The sequence below is a fragment of the Rhea americana genome, unplaced genomic scaffold, assembly GCF_003343005.1.
Source record: "Rhea americana isolate MKP2758 unplaced genomic scaffold, rheAme1 scaffold_37, whole genome shotgun sequence".
Taxonomy (NCBI): domain Eukaryota; kingdom Metazoa; phylum Chordata; class Aves; order Rheiformes; family Rheidae; genus Rhea; species Rhea americana.
In genome coordinates, this window is record NW_028186501.1 from 5,140,628 (window position 1) to 5,164,415 (window position 23,788).

General features: G+C 46.1%; 2 protein-coding genes across 7 annotated transcripts in view; both read right to left on the reverse strand.

Annotated features, from left to right (window-relative positions):
* KLHL3 (kelch like family member 3) overlaps positions 1–13,132 on the reverse strand; it is a 55,529-nt gene extending 42,397 nt beyond the window's left edge. For 4 of the 6 annotated variants that reach the window (XR_014896792.1, XM_085312838.1, XM_085312834.1 and 1 more), the window contains exons 1-2: positions 12,956–13,132; positions 11,627–11,693 (exon numbers count right to left, since the gene is read on the reverse strand). Coding sequence is in view for 4 of the 6 variants with exons in the window: in XM_085312838.1 (XP_085168964.1) it covers positions 11,627–11,667 (41 nt within the window). In the remaining 2 variants the exon portion in view is untranslated. Of the gene's footprint in view, positions 1–5,754; positions 5,811–5,978; positions 6,114–11,626; positions 11,694–12,955 lie in introns of those variants that run through there. The other 2 variants (XM_085312833.1, XM_085312835.1) reach the window with 2 other exon arrangements.
* Positions 13,133–18,009: 4,877 nt separating this feature from the next.
* HNRNPA0 (heterogeneous nuclear ribonucleoprotein A0) lies at positions 18,010–20,962 on the reverse strand. The gene has a single exon (XM_085312840.1). It carries the CDS (start codon positions 20,615–20,617, stop codon positions 19,673–19,675), a length of 945 nt encoding a protein of 314 aa, XP_085168966.1. The 5' UTR covers positions 20,618–20,962; the 3' UTR covers positions 18,010–19,672.
* Positions 20,963–23,788: the final 2,826 nt, after the last annotated feature.

The following is a 23,788-nucleotide window of genomic DNA, read 5'->3' on the forward strand; positions in this document are numbered from 1 at the left end:
AAATAAAAGAGCGAAACCAAAAGAGGGAGGCAGCAGACATCTGCACGCAGGGCTCCAGGCGGGAGCAGCCGGGCCCCCGCAACCCACTGCTTTCCCTCCCGCTCAAGGACGGACCTTACAGGATCCAAAATTAACTGATGCAAGCAAAAATCATGAGGTTTCTTGAAGAAGAAAAGCAGGCTACCGAGATTTATCTACTAGCATTCCAGCGCCGGAGACCAAAGATTCCTATTTCCAACCAGCAGGAGATGCGGTTCAAAGGAGCCGGCAAGTTTCACTGAATACCGAAAGTAAACGCCAGATCGACCAGCCTTCATAAAGCTGCAACTCTATCAGCATTCGTCAGTAGGCTTCAAAAGCAAACACTTCGCTTGGGAATTTTTTTTAAAAAAAAATTGATCAAGTGCTCCCAAACAGCAGGAACCGTAACTTTTTAAAGAGCATCCCAAAAGACATTCTCACACTTGCCAGCAAGGGTGGATTTTGGACTTTAAGAAAAAGAATCAGGACATGCTATTTAAAGTTTTTCCAAATGACTCATGTAAAAAATACATAAAAAAATTAACAGCTAAGTGCCTTTAACTCATATTTCAGACTGACTCAGGTTCCATAGTGTTTGGGTTTTTTTTTTTTTTTTTTTTTTTTTTAAAAAAACCATTAACACAGTGAGGACAGTGAGATTTCCCACCACCATTCATGCACTCTCCCATACCACTGACATTTCCACCATAAAACTGCAAGAACCGAAGCGATCCAAGCAAATGCAATGTGCCACAAAGCAAAAGCTACCCGGAGAAGACAAAAATAACACATTACATAATACTTTTCTAAGTTGTTGTTTCCTACAACACTGGGAATTGTTCTACTTGGGAATTACTCCAGTATTTTGCTAAAGGAACAAAGGAAGAAGAAAGCGCAAMGCGCTCTGCTCAGAGGTACGGCTGGGAAAGCCGGGACACGCAGCGGTCCCCGTGCTCTGCAATCAGACGTCCTTTCCCCCAAGCACTTTCACGCTGGAGCAGCGATGTCCTCCTGCACCAGCAGGACTCACTGCCCGGGTGCCAGCAGCAATTTGTTCTATTCCTGGGCCATCCGAGGCCACGGACAAACAATTTAGTCTCTCTGGACCGGACTAACAAGGTTGTTACGGGCACAGCAGGATCCTCGCAAGATGAGCACAGAGGCGGAGCGCCAGCCCCCTCCCCATCACACCTCCGGCACGGTCCTCCTTTCAACGCTGCCCCGCGTGAAAGGGATGAACCTGATTCCAGAGTCCCAAATTACATCAGGGAAGCTAATCAGAAGCCCCTTTACAYCACCGGCCTCCTCTCGAGGACGTGACAGACGCGCTAGCGGGGCTCGGCTCGAGCTACCTGCAGGCGAGCAGCAGGTCCCGCCTGAGCCCCGGCTGCATACCAACCAGCAGGAAGGTATTTTAGAAACCCATAACCCGTAGCTCTGCTGCACGCATGCATTAGCTATAAAGTTGGGTTGCCTTAGTTACCAGCAGTAATTACAGATGTCTTTGTAGATTATGAGGAAGAATAAAAGCTTTCCTTAAAGCTAAACTGTCCCCTTGGAAGATTATTACGGTGCAGAGAGCTGGTAAACCCCAGGAATGAAAATCCTGACTCTGCCAGCAATCAATCCTACCACTCGCTTTACTGGAGCCAGAAGTTCACCCCCAAGRAACAGCAGTTTTSTAATGAGCTTTCCTTTAGCGGTGGACAGGATGGGCTTCAGCTCACACATTTGGGGGAAGGTTCTCAGGGCCCAGCTCCTGACCTTCACACGGAGACCACGAGCGTCTCTCCTGCACCTCGACCATGCACCACGCTCTCGTGTTGGGCTGCGTTGCACCACCCCGGGGCTGACCCAGGTGTCAGCTGAGCTCCCCAGGAAGAGGGAGGCAGGACAGGGCCACCAAGGCTGGAGCTGCTGGGGCACCTCAGCGCTCTGCCCCCAGTGCTGCCCTCTCACACGCCACGGGACTCGTGGACCTGCACACCTCCGCGGGGTCGGACAGCCCCGCCACCAGCGCCGGAGGCACAGGAAGGGAGCAGCCGCCGTGGCCCCCGACGCCGGGATCGGGGCAGGGGGTCCGTCCCCTCCAAGCACCAAGAGGTTTTTGCCGCCCAAGGTGGAGAACCACGCGAGCATCCTTCTCAGTGGAGGTCCGCACAAAGTGCTCGGTGTAGAGCAGCACGCACGTGCTGCTTTCCAAACGGCTTCAGCTCCCCGGGGGCCGAAGGGTTCGGAAACCCGGCCACCTCCTACGGCACAAAAAACCCAGAGGAAAACAGGCAGCGGCGTGCAGTAGTTACCTGCTTGCTCTCGCGTACCGATGCTTTGGAAAGGGCAGAGCTAAGGTTACTCGGACATCCTGAACTGGCCTTTTTCACGGGCCTTTTTATGTTCACTTAAAAGCCAAGCGACATCTTAACTAGGAACATCCTAAGCCTGCAGCGCTGCTTTGGGGGCTACGCTACAAACATCACTGCAGTCTTCACGTTCTGACAGGTTCGACGTCGTTCTGATCCAAAACCTCAGAAGATACCCAATAGCTGTTGCTAAACTTCAAAGCTGAAATGCTTCTACTAAGATAAGGGAAGACCAAAATATTAATTTAGTCTTAACAGAATGGAAAAAAAGAGTGAGTTTTACTTTCAATTATTTTTTTTTCAATGCAGAATTAGTAACAAAAATCAAAAGCACATTATGCCCCACGGTTCCATCCCTCTACTCAGACATATGAACAAAGTAAGAAAAGGACGTCAGTGTAATGGCGTATTTATAAAATCCCAGTTTCTAGAATTTTCTTAGGTATATATAAAGATGTTTTTAAAAAAATGCAATTGAGGGAGTTTAAATACCCAGAGAGATGGATTTGATAGGCTTTCAGAGCAACCTACTATCATTAAAATGTTAGAGGAAGCATAATAGAAAGGATTTTTCTTGTTTTGATAATAGTACTAATTTACAATTTAGTTAGGGGATTTTTTTCAGTGCCCATATCAACACTGAAGCATTAGTTGAGTAAAATATGTAATTGGCACACAACAGACGCCAAAGGTAATGTTTACATCAAGGGAGATTTCAGAAGAAATGCAGACATCAGGTATTACTGAGGAAAAAAAAAAAAAGTTCTCTGACCGTAACAGAACCAACATAAAGTAATTCAAAGATAACATCACTTGGCTTTCTAAAGCAAATATTGTATTTCTCAGACAAATACTACAAATAGATTGGCACCATTTAAAGACCTATTTAAAATTACAAGTTTTTATAATTCTTTAACCAAAAATAAACATTCTTTTTTTTCTTTCCTTTCTAAAATCAAATTGAGAACCGCAGCACATGCACCCAACCATACAGCGTTATGGAAACTCCCCCTGAAATCAAAGTCCCTATCAGCAGGGGTAAAAGCAAATGATTATGATTCTGCAATAATTTCTTGCTAAATGTGAACGTTTGAGGTTTAACCTCCCCCTCTTCTGCGACTGCTTCTGTGCATGTGGGTTATAACCCGGGCACGTGAGCCCACAGGGCAGCTCCGATGTGGAAATTATCAGGATATTAAGTCCTGGCAAGCCTGGAAGCCAAGACAGCAGGGATCCAAGCACCAATCCTGAAGTTTAAATGCGTTCCTAATGACCGACAGGACCAGAAAAGCAATGACACTAAAATCCCGGGAGGGGGAATTCTGCTTCGAGGCCGAATCTCCACGACCCGTATTCCAGGTGAAAAGCTGGACCAAAGCACGGGAAGGGGCAGAGGAGCGCAGAGAGCGGCCGCCAGCCCGGCGAGGCGCTCGCCGGGGCACGGTCCTTTTTTCAGCCAGGCTCCGGACTTGCCGCAGCCAAGCGGCTTTTGGGCAGTCCTGCACAACACGTATGGGGACGCAGGTGAATAACTCCAGCTTTTCTTCCCAGGAGTCAAATCCCACATCGGTACTCTCCACAACCCATTCGCTGCCTCTAAAACTAGAGATACAAGAAAGTTTGGGCAATGCCTTGCAGCTTCACGGCATTCCCCACTTCCAGAGGACAACACGCAATCCTGCATGCCCTAAAAATCAGTCTAAAAAAGACACACACAAAGCCACCTGGTTACTTTATAATCACCTATTTCACCACCATTACCCCAGCAATAGGCCCCAATTCAAACCAGGGCCTTTACTGGCCGCCATAAAAAGAGGTGATAAGTAAAACAGTATGTATAGCGAGTGTCAACGATGATAACAGATTGAGATTACAAACAGCTTGTCTCCAGTCCCCAGACACTAAATTCACTTTATTTTATACATATATATATATATATATATATATATTTATCATATATACCTCCACACACACACATATATATATATATGCATGTGTGCGTGTCTCAAAAAAAAATAAATTGGAAACACAGTCCACACGCACTAACGTGACAGCCTAAGATTTAGAGGCGCCCGTGATGAACGTCCACAGCTGGCCATTCACACGCTGCGGGGAACGCGAGCCCCACAACGCATTTCGACAGCGATCCGACAGGCCGCAAGTTTTGCTTTGCGCATTAAATACACAAACAGTAATTGGGGCCACTGAGTCAGTAAGGGTAGAAAGCCGCTCTTCAGAGCTTGGAAAAATAACTCCTACAGGCTGCATGAGTGTTTTCCCTCAACAGAGGGAAAACTCCCAGAATTGGGGTTTGACCCTCAGTTAATTTTTCCCATATATCATATTTAAACAAAACTTCTGCCAAGCCCTAAAGATTAGTATTATCAGCAGGTCAAGCCCTCCCGCTAGTCCCCCATCCCCAGCAAGGTCACCAACACAACGCGAAAAGGAAGCACTCAGCATATCCTGTTCAAACAAACACCAGAAAATGCAAAAAAGGAAAAAAAAAAAAAGAAAAAGAAAAAACAGCTTAATGTTTAGTTTCCAGCAGTACAAGCATGTTTCTGGCATACAAAAGGCGCCCAAACCGCAGGGAAGAGGAACGAACGCAGAGAGGACAGTAGACACTGAACATCTCCCCGGCATCCATGAAGTCCCTCAGCAGCGATCATCTCTTTTCACACGTCCCACGGACGCTGAGTTGGCTCTTTACGAGTGCTAATGCACACAGGTTTCGGAGCAAAACAGCCGCCCTGGAGGAAATAAAGAGCAGCAAGGAAGACCCGGGCGCCGGGATCTCCCTCCCCGTGTCCTCGCACATCTGGAGAGAGGGGAGCAGACTCCTAAAGGCTTCACAAGACCTTACGGACTTTCACACATCAACTACCCGAGAAAGCACCGAATATCAGYGCCTAAAAATTTCATTCCAGAGGTTCACGAGCTAAGCAAGGCAAACACAGCGCAGCGGCGCCCGGGGAGGCGCATCTCGCTGCGAGGCTGCAGCGTGTCACCTTACCTCCTCTCCCCACACCTCCTGCACTCCAGACATACCAGGGCTTAAATAATAATAAAGAAAAAATTAAAYAGCCCTAATTATCTCGTTTTTCATCTGTAAAACACATCCTGCAGCGAAACACTTTACTCCTTAGGTCTGAGCACACGAGGGGAAGCAGCCTGTCACCATGACATTGCAACATCGAGTTGCACGCACAAGACAACAGATGTAATTCTGCAAACGGGAAGGGATCTGGAAGCGGGGTGGGGAGGGGGGCAGACGGGACAGGTCCTGCGTGACCAGCGCCCAGCACATGCCCCCACTCGCCGAGGAAGGGGAGGAGGGGGGAGCAAGTTCACCCAGCAATTCCCAACTCACCGCCCTCAACTCCACCACCGCCGCCTGCTCGCTACCGGGGGAGCCGCTTCGTGCAAGTCCGACACAGCTCACGCTGCCAAGCTGCTACAAGAACCACCGTAAATAGATGAATAAATAAATAAAGGGAGGGGGGCGGRAAAAAAAAGGAGGAAAAAGGACAATAACGCTTTCGGGGCGGCGGCGGGCGGAGCGGGCGCGCACAAAGGCGCCGCGCCGGCACCTACCTCTCCTCCTCCATGGCGCGGAGCGGCGCGGAGCAGCGCGGAGCGCAGCGCGGCTCGCTCAGCGCCGCATGGCTGCGCCCCCGGCGCCGCGGCTGCGGAGCGGCGAGAGCGGCGCGCCCCGAGCCCGCCGCAGCGCTTGCTGCCGCCGCTGCAGCCCGCTCCCTCCTCCTCTTCCTCCTCCTCCTCCTCCTCCCGCCCCTTGCGCGCTCGCTGCGCGGTCTCCGGGCAACCGCGGCAGCGCCGCCTCCGCGCTGCCAAAAACCGAAAAAATAATTAAAAAAAAATACAAATAAAAAGGTCGCCCGCGCTGGCCGCTTTGCAGAGGCTGCGGCCGCCGGAGCTGGAACAACCCCCCGATTATGCCAGGAACGGGTAAAATAGGTCAGGGGGGTTCGGCGGCTCCCAGGGCGAAGCGGCGGGGCAGCGAGGGGCCAAGCGCCGGCACCTGCGAGAGGAGCAGCCGGCCGACCCGGTGCATCTCCGACACCGCATCGCTGCCGTCGCCTCCGCTGCTCAGGAATCGGCATCTAGGAGAGAAGGTGGCGGGATCAGCCCCAAACTTTTTTTTTTTTAGCCCCGGAATGCGTAGACCGCTACTGCGAGAAGTTTTAGTGGACTGAAAACCCCTGCCGCCGACGGGAAGGCCGCACCGGCACACAGGGCCGCGGCGGTGCAGCCCTGGCAATGCTCCCACCGGCGCGCGAGGCGCAGGGTCCAGCCCTCCTGGCAGCATCTCCCTGCTCCCGCTCCGGAGAGCGGCATCCGGACTCCGAGATCTTGCTGGCAGGAGCCTCGACACACTGAGTAAAACAACAACCCGGGAGCAGCAGTTCTCACCTTCTGCTCCCATTCAGTTAAGGATGTTTGCTTGCCCAGATACTCCCTCTGTATCTCGCTTTTGTCTTCTGTTTTCTTTGAAAACAGCCCTGGACACCAGTCCCTACCCAAAAATCCACCCGCTTTCCACACAGGTCAAGTTAGGAGGCACACATCAAAAATAACCTGCAGCCCAGCTGGCCATAGCTCCTACAAAAATTGAGTACRGACATAGTAAAGGAGCAACTCTACAAAGTACACGAAGTATGAATTGTCTAGCACAGCAGATGACTGAAATCAGGGAAATGCTCATGGTCCTCTGTATAACCTTCCTACGGGAGAGCTCTGCAAAGACGGACTGCTTCTCCATATGCATTTTAGCAGAAGCCACAGCAATCAAATACCAAAAGCTCTCCCCAAAATTGCTCTTTCCTTTATCCTTCYCCTTTCCCTTAAGGGCAGCCTCACCTCACATCTTCGGAGTGGTGGAATCCAGTTTTGCCTGTGCTGCTGCTAATCCAGATTGTCACAAGGGATGCTTCTGAATTTAGGCCTTGTATGAAGTTCACAACCTACAAGGCCGAATACATGTTGCTGTAGAGTAGGGAATATAAATCTTTCTGAATTCCAGGTGCTGTGCAGCYTGCAGCACTGGACTCAGTAATATTTGCTATTTTTGAAGACTAGCCTTTCACATATATATATTTTTTTTTCCTCATTTTATTAAAGCTTTCCTCAATCATATTCTGTAACAGTGAGGCCTTCGAGGTTAATTATATAAAGAGAAGAAACATTTGCTTTTTTCATTACTTTTCCATTCACAAAATGTTCTTATCAATAGAAAAAGGAAAACAGAAGCATCCTAGAGTTTTCTACTGCAACATAACATTTCATCTCTTTCTAAATAAAATTACTCCTCTCCTACATTTCGCCTCAAGCTACGTCCTTGTTCTGACCAACTTCAGTTTCTTACATCTTTTAAAATGTAGCAGCATTAATGATTTAATAAATTCTATTGCACCTTCCTTGTAAGAATATTAACAGGTCATCARCCCCGTTCTTCAGATAAGAACATCCAGAAGTTAGAGGATGGATAAAGCTGCATGGAGAAGAACACAGCGAGAAGATGACGGACGAAGCAACGAAGCCAAACCTCCCACAGYGTTCGGGAGAAGGCAGAAGGGAACGATTCCTGCATTTTCCCTTTGAGAATCCTGCCAAATCCATCAGTTCAGCATATCGAGACCCTCACGTATTTCCCAAGTCATACACATACATTCAGTCAGACACTCTCGATGCGCAACGTGCAAAACTGAGACGCATCAGTTCAAACCAGAGCAAAAGTCACTATCCTAAAAATAGTAGCAATCTGTTTAGAAAATGAGGGCTGAAACTTGCTTCCATTGAATAAGTCCCTCAGTAATCATAACAAGTGCAGATGCAAAAGCAGGTTCTGAATTTGCTGCCAGGTACCGGTGTATTTTTATTACCGCATAGTTTTTAAATAACAAAACATTCACGTTTCACCATAAATATCTACACTTCACTTCGGTCAACCTAGCCCTGGGAACTGGGCATATATATTGAACTAAAACCAGCAATACCTTACTACATGCTTTGCCACCACAGATAGTTAAATCCTAGTGACAAGAGTAAACCAGTGAACAGTCACTCTTCAGATGAGCCAAAGGCATGTTCCAGAAATAAGACATTATAGGAGCCTTGCAAAATAATCATGACTGGATAACTGGATAACAACTCCACTACGAAAATCTTCAAGAGCAAAGACTGATACCCTGAAAAAAAGAAGATTGTTAAAAGAAATTATTAGCACTTGATGAAGGAAATTTTTCTAGGCTATTTCCAAAATCCCYAGTACAAGGAATTTTGGACTACTCAGACAGCTAGTCTCCTCTCAGACATATAGCAGATACTCAAGTTTAGAATGGCCCACAGAATATCCACTCCAATCAGCCCACCAAAAACCTTGCAGATTCCTGTAAAAATCTTCAGATCTACAGTAGCAGACCAAACCCCACAACACTAACAAGCCATAGGACAGATTAGGAGAGATCAAAGCATTGCGAATGTCCCTGCAACAGCAGGGAATTTCTTCAGTAAAAATGCCAGGAAGGGAGGGAATACAAACAGTCACTGCCAGCCTGATCCAAAATTCCCTCCCGGCCCAAAGTCTGCCAACGGGTTTAACCCTGAATTTGTCAGTAGAGCAGCAGAGTGCTTCTGAGCATTTAATTCTGTGAATAGCACCAATACACTCCCTCACCCCATCAATCTCCAGGGCTCCTGCAGAAGCCACAAGGAATCCCTGAATCCCTTCCCCAAAACCCAACAGAAACCAAACCACACATTAAGAAGAAAAAAACAAAMAACAACAAAAAAACCCCCACCTTTCTGGCCCTGCCAGAGCTACAAATCATAGGATTCACATGGCTTAAATACAGTGCAGACAGACTGAGGAACCCATCACTGCCCCATAGTTGCACCAGTACACCATTTTCCAGGGACCCACATCATAATCATGATTTCCCATCTTTACCAACTCTCCTTCTTGTTGTATGACCCTCTCCACAAAATTAACCTTTTTTTCGTGAAACAAACAGTGGGTTCTGCATTGAGGAGCTCTGAAAGGCATGCACAAAACACTATGTTTGACCCTGACATGAGAACGGCCAGGTCTGCATCTTCTCAGCTTAGGTTATTTTTCTTGTTTTTTTAAGTTTTGGGTTTTTTTGTTTGGTTGGTTTTTTTTTATCTTTATCCAAGAGAACAATGTGATCTTGCTTTGATATTGGCCCTGCTTTGAGCGGGGGGTTGGACCAGGTAACCTCCACAAGTTTCTTCCAACCAAAATTATTCTGTGATTCTAAGTCAGTGCAGTAGGCATTTGTTTAGATAGCTCCGAATTTAGACTAAGTTTTCTGCAAAATGGACCATAAAAATACAAGAAAAATTATAAAAGGTATCAACTGAGACTGATGTCGCAATATTTCAGGGGCTAACTGCAGTTCCTTGGAGCTGATACTCTGAGCGCAGCACTGGTTCCTAATGCAACCGCAAGTGCCAGGCACTTTGGAAGAGAAGTCCTAAGGGTATATGCTTTAAAATAAAAAAAAAAAAAAAAAAAACACAAAGCTATTGTTTTTAACTGAATTTTTCTTTCTTCATTTTATGAGATTTCTAGCATACCCCTGTCCATCGATAACATACACTGGTAGAATTCAGAGCATGTCATACCTCCTTTCTTTCACATGACAAACAAAACTCAAACAACAGCTRAAATTTAGGATTGTGGCAATTCAGAGGGATCCAGTTTTCCACAGCACTCAAAACAAGGCCTGGSAGACCCGCTAGGGAGGAACCGTCAGAGACCTGCCATCAGCTGTGCATTGACAGCTGAAGCTAAGGGTGAAATTCCCACTGCACTAAGCGTTTCTGAAGCATGTGGTTTTGCAGGCACCAAGGGCTGGCGTGTCCCCCCAGCACTGGACCCTCTCCCGCTTGCCTGCTCCCCAAGCAGAAGTGCCACAGAAATCCCGATTTCCAGCCTCTGAGACTGTTGCCCTCTGGTGGTACACGGGCGATTTTCACACTCCCGTTTTCCACGGGCCAGCCAACCTGGCCGCTAGGAAATACAGTCGCCCTTAAACTTTAAAACGGAGCATCACGCCTCTAAGAACGGCGGTTTGCCCCAACACTTCCGTCGTAACCTGACCAACTTTAGAAGCAGCACAAATGGCAGTCTTGGCCCCCCGGGCTGGGATTTCTGGGGCGTAAGTCTTCGTACTGCTCGCCCTCCCCAGCAGTAACAGATAAGCTGGAAATGCTCTTCCTGCTCCTCCTCTTACTTTTTCCTGTAACATAAGCAATTGATGTCATCCACAGCCAGCTATGTCAGCAACACAAACTTCCTGCACTGTAGTCACGTTACATATGCATTAGAAACTTGCTGGAAGATTTTCAGACRTATTTTATGGTTCAGAAATGAGCGCTCAAAAAGAAAAATTAACATTCAGGAAGAAAGCTGTAAAAACAACTTTCGTGAACACTTGAACAAAGGTGTTAAAAAAAGACTATTCAGATGGGCTAAATTCTACCAAGTCATTCTGCCTCAAGCTTCCTATTTTCTGTCTCTAAGCGTCTCCCATTTCCGCACCTACTGAAGTGTCCGATTCTCACTCAGGCAAAACACAGACTTGAGCAAAGGTTTAAGCTATGGCCCAAAATGCTTTCTCCAAATTTTGCTTGAATGTTAAAATGTCATTTTAATTTTTTTTTAAATGTATCCCCTAACATTTCCACTATTACAATCTGTAGTAAGGGGAAACTACCTGTATGCTTCATAAAGATGCTGTATTTGTATTAGTATTTATATACTCTAACTCTGAGACCAGGATAAACAAACCTATAAGAATTCAAGACCATATCCTGTCACCTCTTGTATACTCATTGCTTCACACTCTCCAATTTTTATAAAACATTTCATTTTTCTCTTCTTTGCAAAAGCTAATGAACACAGTCCATCATTCTGATACCACAACATAATATGCCGCAACATTAACATGAATGAGAAAACTACACAGAAGCCACACATGAAAGCTTAGGTAAGATTGTTTCCCATAGGCATTTTATTTGAACAAAAAAAAAAATACTGGCTTATGGAGCATGTCTACCGATAGGTAACAAAATGCCCTCAGTTACCCCGCTCAGTGTTTTCTAGACAACTACTTTTTTCTGCTCAATTTACGTAGTGGGAAACTGCATGTCAGGGGCTCGGGGCACTCTGTTGCAGTCTTGAGTTTCCGTTCACTTACCAAGCCTTGGTGGTATGCTTTTCAGGGCTCAACTTTCTCATCCTCTCTCTCCACCCAGAGGTGCACTCTGTGAGAGAGAAAGAAAACACTTTAAAACTGCACTAGATAATATGAGACACCAGCTCTTTGCAATGCTTTTGGCCTACAGCAGCACTAGAAATAAAACGAGCCCAGCACTGCCATCCTAACTGCGCTTCCAGAGGAAGGTTTCTCAATTCCCTTGTGCCCAGATCGTAGGTGGTGCCGGGCAAGTAAAAGAAAACCCCAATAGCATTTTCCATAAGATAGAATTACAGAAAAAAGTTTGCCTATCCTTAAATTGTAGGCATATGGGCCTAAAGGGAGAAAGGCATGCATGGCAACTTGCTACAGTTTACTTGCCACAAAGATGCGAAGACTTAAATCCTTCTCCTGTACTTGTGTGGAGGAGTACTTTTCAGGAGGATGCATACACATGAGAACACTCTAATTGCAGAATGCTACACTTTCTTCTCTTACAGGATGCACTTTGCTGCTTATCCCACAAAAAGACATTAGCAATGACAACTGCAACCGTTGTACAGTCTAGTAGCGATCTGAGTGAGAAAGTCCTCARCTTGCAAATGGGACAGGACTCCATAACAAGAACTTTACTCCAGCAGCAGTGGAAGGAATACAGTTCACAAGGACAAATGAAAATACACAACCAGGGACTAGACTCTAGACAACTGCAAAACTCTAGATCCAAAACCTCACAAGCCTCTGCAATTGTACCCAGTCAGAGAGGACAAAGGTCTCTTAAAATGCTACCACGTTCAGACCAGGATTTAACATTGCAATGTTCAACCTGGAGATGCCTAKGTGAAATCTGCTGCTCAGAGTCAGTACACCCAAAGAGACTGAGAAGCTCCATGAGAGATTTACAGCATCCACCACATTGAGCAGAGCCAGTAGGGAACACGAAGGAGTACCATGTGTTCCACGTATTTTCAGTCCCTTTTAATGGGCAATGGCATTCTATGGGCAATCTAATAACCCAGATTTAGGCACAACCAGGACTCACAGCCTGAAACCTGAGGAGATCCATTTTAAAGGCAGGGTACCTGAAGAATGAAACAGGAGTAAGTTATTCCAAAAGGCAGCTGATAGGGCTGTGCTTTTATACAATAGCCAGGCACGCACAGCCTCCCCCCAGGGCCAAGCCCTGCCATGCTCGACAGTGCGGGTGTTTGGGAGAAGGCAGCCTTCTGCCAAAGCACTGTTAGCAATGCAGCAAGGGAAACAAGATGACTGAGCAACGGAGAAAGAGAGCAACTAAGAAAGGCATGCATCTCTAGTCCCAAAGCCTACTTGTGCGTGTTGTCCATACTGGAAGTCCCTACCGGTCTCCTGATCTTTCTCCTTCTGCACCACTGCCTGAAGTCATTACTCGTGCTTCCTCTCACCAGGATTTTGTGGAAAGTAAGATTTCTTACAAAACAGAAGAAAACAACTGTAAAACTACAAAACATAACAAAAGTTATAGAAACAACAGAAGTGACTGAAACATTACTCATCTTTTACAGACCAACCACGTTCCTCGGATGTAAGGCTTAGCTCCACCTTTCAATTCAAAAGAGCATTTTCAGTGCATCCAGGGCTTCTACGAGACATAAAACTAGTTGGCAATGGCATGGTATAAAGTAGCATTTGAACAACTGAGATACTTTCAGATTCATCAGCTGACTCTGCTTCTGAGGGTTTTTTCTACAATGTTCTGTAGCGATTTGTCCTTTGACAGTAATGAGCAAATGTGTTCTTACCACACTTGCAGCTAGAAACATAATCCCTTTCTAAATTGGTATTGATTCCTTACTGCATTACACATGGAAAAAAAAGATATTTAATCTAATGAATGTAGACTGCATCAAAATCATATCTAATTCTACATATTATAGCTTGAAATTAATTGAGGGAATGCAGTTGTTAGCAAATTTATGCATTTTTCATTTGTGAAAGCATCCAGGAATGAAATTACATGCATCAGACTAAAAAGGTTAATATCCAAATGTCTCAGACAGATGGCATTAGTCATCTAACTGGGCTTGACATTGAGTTTTCAAAGTTAGGGAGCTTTGGTTACTTGGATAACTAACACTGAGAATATCCAGTGCTCTAAGCTTGATATTTTCTGTAATAGCAATAGCCAATACAACAGATTTATAGTACAGACCTTCAGTAAAAGAATTTACACCAACATCAACTGCAGAGAGTATTTATCAGCAAAACGTTGCAGCTTTTTGTTTAGGACTCCTACTGGCACAGATTGAACCAACAGAGACTAATACTTGGATTTTGTTTTTTAAGCTAAAATTTTTTGCTACAGCCGAGGGACCTGAAAAGTTCCATCTTCTTAACTGAGAGAATTCCAGTTTATTTCATAGATAGGAGAACTTCAGGAAATGAAAGAATCTGAAGAATGCTTCTCTTCTGTACCAATCTTCTTTACAGCCCTTGCTCCTTCAATGTACCTGCTACACTTTCCCAYGTCTCTATTCTCCCATGAGATGGGTTACATGGTTTTTACAGGGGATAGAGRCATGATCAAGACACTTCTAGAACCACAGAGAGATGTCAGTTCAGGAACAACTGTATATTTCATCCCCTTGCATATAAAATAGAAATTGGACAGAGTTCTGACTGCAAAGAAAGCAGAAAAATTAACATTAGGATTTGTCAAAGGAACATTGAGGAGGAAAGCACCCAACTTCATCCACTCCTTTAAAAACTACCAGCATACAAGAAGTAACAGAAAAACAGGTAAAGATGTATTGCAGAAGACCTTTCATTTTGCTTTGTAAGAAATATTATTGACCAGTTTTAGATTCGTAGTACTTTCATTGCAGTAGGAATAAATATTCATTCTAGGTGAGCAGAAAGGGTGTGCGTACACACATGCATACCAAAAATAACAGAAGCAGTAATATTTCAATATGAAACTCATCAACAAAAGCAAACAGTGCTTCTTTCAGGCTGGCTCAGGGCTCCTTATAATGCTCTCGTGAAATACATCTTAAAACGAATCACAGATGTAATTCTTTATTTAAGAAATACAAAAATAAGCAGAAAATGCATCTTTAAGAGATAGATACATCAAATCATGGAATTAACTAYGCAAAAAAAGATGAAATTATGATTTTTTTGTAAACTGCAGCTATGGCTAAGGTGAAAAAGAGCAGCTTTTCAGGTTACATTTTAAATCAACTAATATTAATCCAAGGTATTTTGTGTGTGTATACATATATACACACACACACACTTTAAGAAAACAAATGGAAAGGCCTTCTTCCTATYTGATAGCTTAAACAGCAGATGTCCGTAACAAAACTTATACAACAAATGTGGTACAAACTGCTGATTATGTGATAAACTTTAAGCCATCAGAACAACTACAGGACAAGAATCCCTTTTAAACTTAAGCAAGCTACCTATTAGAAAACCARCTCACAGGCTGTAGTAGCAAAATCCTGTTTCCACAAAAACATACTGTATTTTCATCTTCTGCATACACATTAGAAGTGTCTCCTCAAGTTTTATCTTGGGAGATTAATTTAAAAAAATAAATCAAACTTTTGCATTTTTAGAAAGCACATTCTGAGGTACATAGGAAAAAAGCTGCTCTGTTTTCAGACTCGAAGTGAGGGTCCTCAGCACCACTCAGCATTAAACCCTTCAGCAGCAATAGGAATGCCATTATATTGTGACAATAGTATCAGCTGACAGGGTAGGATAATAAACCAGTGTTCTGATCTACACTCTCTATTTAGATCTTTCTAAAAATGAAAACAAAATTTGCTTCACAGATGGAATCTAAGCGGGTGGGGGAAAGAACACAGTAAAGCAGTTAACAACCGTAAATTAGACTTGCCTTAAGTATTTCAGCTTCCCTCATTTCTAAGGCCACTGTTCACCTGTTCAAAGACATCTCCCACTACTGCCCCCACCGTGCACGCTGTTGGCCTCCTAACAGGTCCCAGGATGCCCCCTCCCGCTAGCAGCTTTGGGAACACAGGAGCTAGCGCTGCAGCTGCACAGCTCGCAGCAATTCCAGAACACAACACAAACCTGAGAGGTTGCTCAGTTCCCCACAGTAAACATCACCTATCCTAAGTATATTACACTAGTCTAAAGGGCAAGACAACTTTTTATTTTTGAAATCTGCCACAGCTGTAACAGTCAGTGATCTGCAGTTTTTACTGTGATCAAAGYAGTTTCAACTGTTGCTTCTGTTCTGAACTACCTTTCCATCATCTAACATTAAAATAAGCAAATGAGATGACCTTCCATTGATTTGTGCAGTTATCTAAGTGTAGAGGTGTTTAGCATGTTTCTTTTTAACACAGTAGTCACTGGTATTAGTCAAATAAAATTTACAAGTCACATGAAGCAGGACTAAAAACATATTAGTATTTGGAGTAGAYATGAATACTCCTGCTTACTCTATTATTAAAAGAAATACATTGTGCATCACTTAACACAGTAAGCAAGACTACGGTACTATAGACTCTACAGAGCTTTGTCTTGGGGAGTTTGTTTTCGTTCATGCAGATCACGACAAAAAAGTCCATTTTAAGAGAACTGCTGCACTTTTACTTTCCTTATTGAACCTGAAAAATAAAGTAATTGCTCTCACTTCCTATTTCTCACAGGTGAAACAGTACTTCAGTCATTACTGAACAGGAGGCCATTAAGCTTTTTAAATGATTTCAGATACCTATCCTCCAGTAATAGCTACAAGAACAGCAAACTAAAGCTACTTTACTTCTATCTCCATAAAACCATCCCAGTGAGACTTTGCAGTCTAAAACTTAYTCAACTACAGACTTCATTTAATCTTCAACTCCTCCATACATTCCCATGCAGACAAGCCCACCAGGGGTCAGAAAACTACAAAATACCATTAAACATGTAAACAAAGTCTGAGCAACAAACATTTKCCATTCACTAGGAACTGTCCCACAAACAGATTTCAAAGAGATTTAAATTATTGCCATTTTAATACTATCCAATATGGATTTACATCTTTTTATATTCCATGGTACAGCCTATCACTATTGCCCCTTACTGAACAATCATTTAGACAAAGCTCCGTAAAGGTACCTGCGTTGTCACAAAAAAAGTTCTTCTTCCCCAGAGAGAAGAGCCTGGAGTACAGCCAGTCCCAATTACCCGAGCCACTTGCCACAGAGCACTTCCGAGGAAACCTTAGAAAGTTACACAGATGACAAACTTTAAAGATATAAATTAGACAGCATATTCCTCTCAAATACAGATGCAATTTCAGGGATCCGCTCTTTATTCTGTAAGACAGTAGTCCTACAAGAGGACTTACGTACAAGTAATCAAATAGTTTGCTTCAGTATAACAGTTCTCAAAACCAAGCAATAACTTGGCAAAACAGTTAAAGAGTTCACACATGAAGTCTGATTTGTACGCAAATCTTTTCCTCTAATGACAAGCCACATCACAGAAGTGATTTTAACTGCATCTTTCAAAAACAGGCTGTCCTTTGACAAGGCTAAGGCAACCCACCCATGCAAGGGACAATCATATGCCTAAACTAATACAAGGCCTGGAGCTCAACAGCTGTTTGAACTACAAAATGGAAAGCTGTGCTTCTCTTGAAGTTTGCAGATGGACCGTCCATCTTTAAATTGTAAAGATAACAAAAAAATTTCAAGCTTAATGGTCTGAAATAAAGCCAACTACCTGAAGCTCTCCACTGATGAGAGCTGCTGGTTTATCAAGTGCAACATTTCACAAATACTTCTTTGAAGTGACTTGCACTTTCAACAAGTTATCAGTGACACTCGTTCACAACAGACGCTAACAAGTATTTAGAGTAAAAAAAATACAATATAATTTCAAACAGCAAGTTACTTGGAACCTATTTACAAAAGCTAGGTCAAAGAGAACCATTTAAGAGCCACAAAATACCACAAACAAGAGGAAACTCGGCTCTTAAAGCTTAAGATCTTGAAGATACCAAAAAGTTGTCCCTGTTTATTTAAGCTCAAGCAGGCAGTGAATTCAGTTGACACCAGTTTTATTTCTAATACAACAAAAAGACCCATTTCAACTAAAATCAGTGTCTAGTTAGACTTAGATAAAAGACTGAGAATACATTGAGGTTTCATGCGAAATTCTACAGCCCAGAGGCACAAAGCCTTAGACATTCACTTTCCACTGCAATCAGTGGGAGTTACATGCCTAGGATCTTGCATATCTGGACCACAGATCAGCTTTCAGGATGAAGTCCCATAAAGCATCAGTATTAAAAACTAAGTGTTTAGAAACCTGAAGTCAAAATAGCTTTGTACTTTTTAATCCATGCCCCATATCATACATACTCTCACTCAAGCATGTAAGGAATTCAATTCTTTATTTGATATCCATAAACCCATAAACGTTGCTATTCTATATTTCTATGCAGGAAGGCAGTTTTCCCCTAAAACATTATGCTTTTTAATAAACAACAAACTTCAATTCTATTGCGTGAAAGGGCTACAAATATACATTTGTTAATCAAGCAGACTACACAGATATTTTTGCTTTACAACTGGCACCTATGTTACTGGTACACTTAGCTGGCTCATTTATCATAGCACTTTGCCCAGTTTAGATTATCACTTTTTGAAATATGGGCAATTGCAATTATTAAAAAAAGCAAAAAAGCAAATGATCCAAAAAACGTGCTGAGGCAAGTATTGCAAATCCATTTCTTTTTTCAGTCAGTACTCATGGAGCCCATCTTTATTCACATGCAGATTTAATTTCATTCTACACCAATCATCTAATGGCATAAAAAAAGCTTTCAAAAATCTAGTACAATTGTTAGCAAACCAACTTTACTTTGCTGTAATAAAGCCTACAGCAATGATTCTGCCATCCTGCCAGTAGATGGTGCTGCAAAAGAGTTTCGGGGAACTTTAATGAAGGACAATAGTTCAGAGTGAAATCTGTTAACCCGGTACTATGAAAACAAGTATGCATTTAATAGAAGGGATAAGTGTTGACCCTTTCCTGTAAGGAATCATATACAGACAAACCAATAAGAGGACTTGAAACTAAGCAATCGGAAATTTGAACATTTTATATAYGAATGAAGCACATGCTTAACACAAACTATTTCTTCAAAACTACACAGTACATACGTTGATGGAAAAGTCCTATAGAAAAAATTGACCAACCATGTCAGCACATCAAACTGCCTAGTACAAGATGGTGGATGCACACAAACTGCATGAGAACGAATATTTAAAAAACAGACCACATCCACGGATCAGTACTTCAAAAATTTCTGTCAAATGTTTGAAAACCAATAAATCCACTGGGGGGGAGAGCAAAAAAGTCAATTAGGACCTTTACTGGCAATAAAATATTCACTCTAAATACATAGAGATTTTAAAGCAGAGGAACACTTGTTTCAAACCCAGAAAAGCCTTAAACCGTACGGAATGGATCCTAGGAAAAAAAATTAGACATGTAAAGGTCAATGAACACAATGATTTATTTAAAAAATAAAAAACGTAAAAACGATTTCTTCCTCCTTTACAGAAATGTTAATTTCAGTCATGGGATCCGAGTAGATTTTGTAGAAAAAAATGTAGTAGCCAGGTATCGAGTCCTTACAACAAAGAAAATTCCCCCATAACCCTCCCCAGTTTTTACTCCAGATCAGCAAGACATTTCCCCCCCCCCATACCCCCAAAAAAACAAATTAAAACAAGACATTTTTCGTTGCTAGTATAAAAACGACCAAGGTCCAAGTAATAATAAAAAAATAGAGTCCATCAATGACTGTAACACAAAGTATGTGTATGTGGGGCCCAGTCCATCTTCAGAGAGAAAGAAGTGGCACAGGCAGCAGAGGCGACCCCCAGGGGGCATTTAGGAGCTGCTCCCACAGCAGGGAGGCATTTAAAAGGAGCTGCCCTTCGGCGAATGAGGGGAGAAACCATTTAGAAGCTGCCCCGTATCAAAGGGAGGGCTCTCCATGCCACCCCCAATGGGTATGGGCGCTCCAACTTAGAAAGAGCCGCCCCCATACCCTCCCCCACCATAGCCTCCTCTGTACGGTCCACTGTTACTGCGGCCCCCCCAGTTGCCGCCCCCTCCTCCACCTCCTCCGCCGCTCTTCATGGGGCCGTAGGAGGACTGGTGCTGGCTGTAGCTGCCGAACCCGCCGTACCCGTTGCCGTAGTCGCCACCTCCTCCTCCGCCACCTCCTCCGTAGGAACCGCTGCCGTAGGAGCCGTAACCGCCGCCGCCGCCGCCGCCTCCGCCGTAGCCACCGTAGCTATTGTAACCGCCGCCTCCTTTGGAAAGGCCGTTGTGATCCCGGTTGCCGGATCCGCCGCCCCGTCCCCTTCCTCCGCCTCTGCCGCCCCGGGAAGGCCTCGAAGAGCCACCACCGCCGCCTCCCCCGCCCGACTGGATGTCCTCCTTGGGCACGGCCTTCTTGACCTCCACGCGATGGCCCTGGATCGGGTGGAACTTGACCACAGCAGCCTTGTCGGCGGCGTCGTGGTTCTGGAAATAGACGAAGCCGAAGCCGCGCTTCTTCCCGCTCTGTTTGTCGGCGATGATCTCGGCCTTCTCCACGGGGCCGAACTGGCTGAAGTGCTGCACCAGGTCCCCTTCGCCCACATCCCCCTTGAGGCCGCCCACAAAGAGCTTCTTCACCTTAGCGTGGGCGCCGGGTTTGGCCGAGTCCTCGCGGGACACGGCCCGCTTCAGCTCCACCGCGTTGCCGTCCACAGCGTGGGGGGAGGCGGCCATGGCGGCGTCGGCCTCCTCCACTGCCGAGTAGGTGACGAAGCCGAAGCAGCGGGAGCGCTTGGTCTGCGGGTTGAGCACGACCACGCAGTCGGTGAGGGTACCGTAGGCCGCGAAGTGCTCCCGCAGCCCGGCCTCCGTGGTCTGCACGTTCAGGCCGCCGATGAACAGCTTGCATAGCTGCGAGTTCTCCATGCTGCCGCCGGTGCCGGGGCTGCGCCTAGGCCTGGCGCCGAGACTCCTCCTCCTGTTGGGGGGCAGCTCTGAAGGTTTTCTTTCCCCCTTCTCCGTCAGCTTCTTCCCCCTCTCTCGCTGCGAGCAGCCCGACTTCACGGCAGCCAGCAGCCGCCAGCGATTTGGCCCTCGGTCTGGCCCAAAGTCTTCGCTTCGCCTCACCTTACCCGCGGAAGAGATGGGGCGTCCCGGCTGCCGCTGCTCCCACAGAAAAGGGGGGCGGGGGGAAAACACAGACACGCACAAAATGGCGGCTGCTACTCCTCAAGAGCTCGGCCGGCGACTGGTGCCCACACAAAGGGGACGCTGGGAGCCCCGCCCGCCGTGCCGCCGCAGCGCACGCCCCCGCCGCTCGCGCAGCCAATGAGAGTGGGCCGCCGTTGCCGTCCGCGACTCACCTACGGGGGCGGGGCCTCGGCCGAGATTGACGAGGGCGACGTCTAATCGGAGGGCGCGACCTCCGCCGCGCGTCGGCAAAAGCCGCGAGAGGGGGAGGGGCCCGCCGGTAACGGATGTCCCGGCTAGCCAATAGACTTGCCCCGTAACGGCCGGCGCTGCTGACCWCCCTCTGCTCGCGCCGAGAGAAAGGGGAGGGGGGAGGGGCCGGGCCCGGCTGCGCCAATGCGTCAACCCGGCGGACGCGAGCCAATGGGGCCGCCCCTTTCCCAGCCGCGCGCTTTCTCCCCGGCGGCCCCGCCCCCGCGGGGGGCGCGAGCCRCGGGGGTCTCGCGGTAGCTCGCGCGGGACCGTTTGAAACGCTGACCGTTAGGCGGCCGTGCCGCCAGCCCCTCGCCTCCTGCCCCGCCCCCGCCGCCTCTGCCCGAGCACCCTCCGCTCGCCCTGGCGTGTCGCCCGCGGCCCCGCGTCCAGGGCCTCGCTGATACGCCGAGCCCGAGGGGCGCACGGCCCGCGGCGAGGGCAACGAGGGGGCCGAGGGCCGCTGCCCGCCGCGGCCCTCCCCTCCTCCCCTCACGCAGCTCGGACAAGCTGAGGCACCGGCAGCTTCCCGCACGCTCCCGTCCCTGCCGCCCGGCGGGAAGGAGGATTTAACGCGCCGGCCAACTCCTCCCGCTCCGCGGGGCGTCCCGGCCCCTTTTRGCCGCCGTGAACTGGGCCCGGCCGTTGCCACCCGGGCGCGGGGCCGCTGGGGCCGGGCGGGAACCGCCTGACGGGAACGGGCACCCGGCGCTGCCTTACCTTCTGCGTGCACAAGCCCTTTGCCAGCCCAAGTGCTTCACCCTCATTCCCCTTGGATGGCCCGCTTTTTTTTTTTTTTTTTTCTTTTTTTCCCAGCTTTCAGGCAATGTGGAAAGCGTATTTCTATGCGTGGGGGTGACCCCCCCTTCAGATTTTTCCCCCGTTCCCTTTTAATCTGTTCCCATCTATTCCCTCTCCGCAGCCAGCTGGCTCTTTCCTCTTCTGTGTTCATTCTTGCTTCCCTTTCCAACGTGCTACCAGTCCCTGTTACCTCCTGCAGCTTCACTCTTGCTTTTCCTACTATGTTTTCTCCTGCATTTTCCAGTCCTCTTTCCACTTCTATCACTGCATCATCTTCTCACCTGTAAATCTCTCCTTAGCTCCAATGGAAGGTATTTTCTAAAATAAATAATTAGAACTCAGGGGTGTGCAAAACCTATGAAACCATTAACATACATTTATTTTTGATGCTTTAGTTTAATGGTACATTATACACTGCTAGTTTCAGATAAAAAAAAAAAAAAAAAAGAGGGGGCAGCTCATGTTTTACCAGAACATAAGTGCCTGCACCACAAGGTTTCTGAAACAGATGTTAACCTAGTCCTTTTTTTCATTTACAGTACTCCCTAGTAATTAATTCTGTTACATAGCCTTCACACATGGTATTCCTTTATAATCACAAGCAACCTCTTCTGTTGTTCTTTCCACTTCATTCCCCTGTTCCATTTCTGCCCAGGTGCAGATCCAGGAGTGACACCAATACCATTTGGTGTACTGTGTGCTTGGCCACTGAAGCTGCCACTTGAACATAAACCTCACCCATCAGTGCTCCCTCTCCTGGCGTATCCCCCTCTGCCTTCCCAAAGTGGCCTTCACAGGTACCTGCCAAGTCTGTTTTGAAAGCCTTCAGCAAAGGCAATTTTACAACCTCCTCAGGTAGCTTATTCCTTTGCTCATTATCCCTACAACGAGATACATGTCTGAGTGTGGACATTAAGACAATCTACTTCTGATAAATAGACCACATATAATCTAACACACTGAAGGTTGCATGCAACCTGCAACACCTCATGAAGTGTTAGAGCATCCATATGTAGATCACTCACCTCACCCTTCCTCTCCGTTAAGTACATGCATATATACTGTGGGGCCTGCTCAGATCACATTACTTCCTCTCCAGTTCGGGAATGTCTCTGTTTGCTTTGTTCCTTCCTTTCCATTTCTTCACTTTTTCAGGCACTGGATCCTGAATTGCAGGCCTGTCTTGTCTCATCTCTGGTGATAATTCCATAGACATTTTCAAGATTGTTTTTTTCAGGATGCTGTTCCCCATGAAATGGTCATTTTACCTCTATCAGTACACCCATTTTATATCCCAGTTCTTAGCTTTCAAAAGCCTGTCTGTGGTGTTCTGTTCTCCACACCTCTATGAACATTGGCACCAAACCTTGCAATCACATCACTGTTGTTGACCTCTCTTCAGCTCAATCACATGTCTCACTACCAGGGGCAAGAGCAGAGACAAACAGCAGTGCTGTGCCTGCTCCCTTGATCAGAGAGACCAATAGAAGTCTTCCCTCCAATTCTGATCCTGGGAGCCTTTACAAAGGTACCCCAAAAGCAAACACTGACTATTCTGGTCCTCCTGACTTGGTGGTTACAGTTTTGTACTGGGTATCATATCAGGATGTAGTTCCTCTGTACTCTAAACTGATCTGTGTTGAGATTAAAGCATCCTGCCCTCCAGCCTCGTGATCGTGCTTCTTGCTTTACTCCAGCACTGATGCTTGGTGCAATCACGCAGTGATCCACTTAAGAGAACTCAGATAGCCAAAAATAATCTTCCAATGAAAAAAATGCATAGTTTTTAGCTGCCTTAGCTTTCTGAACGAGTTCACTGCATGATCCCATGAGTGCTAGCACTGGCACAAGGGC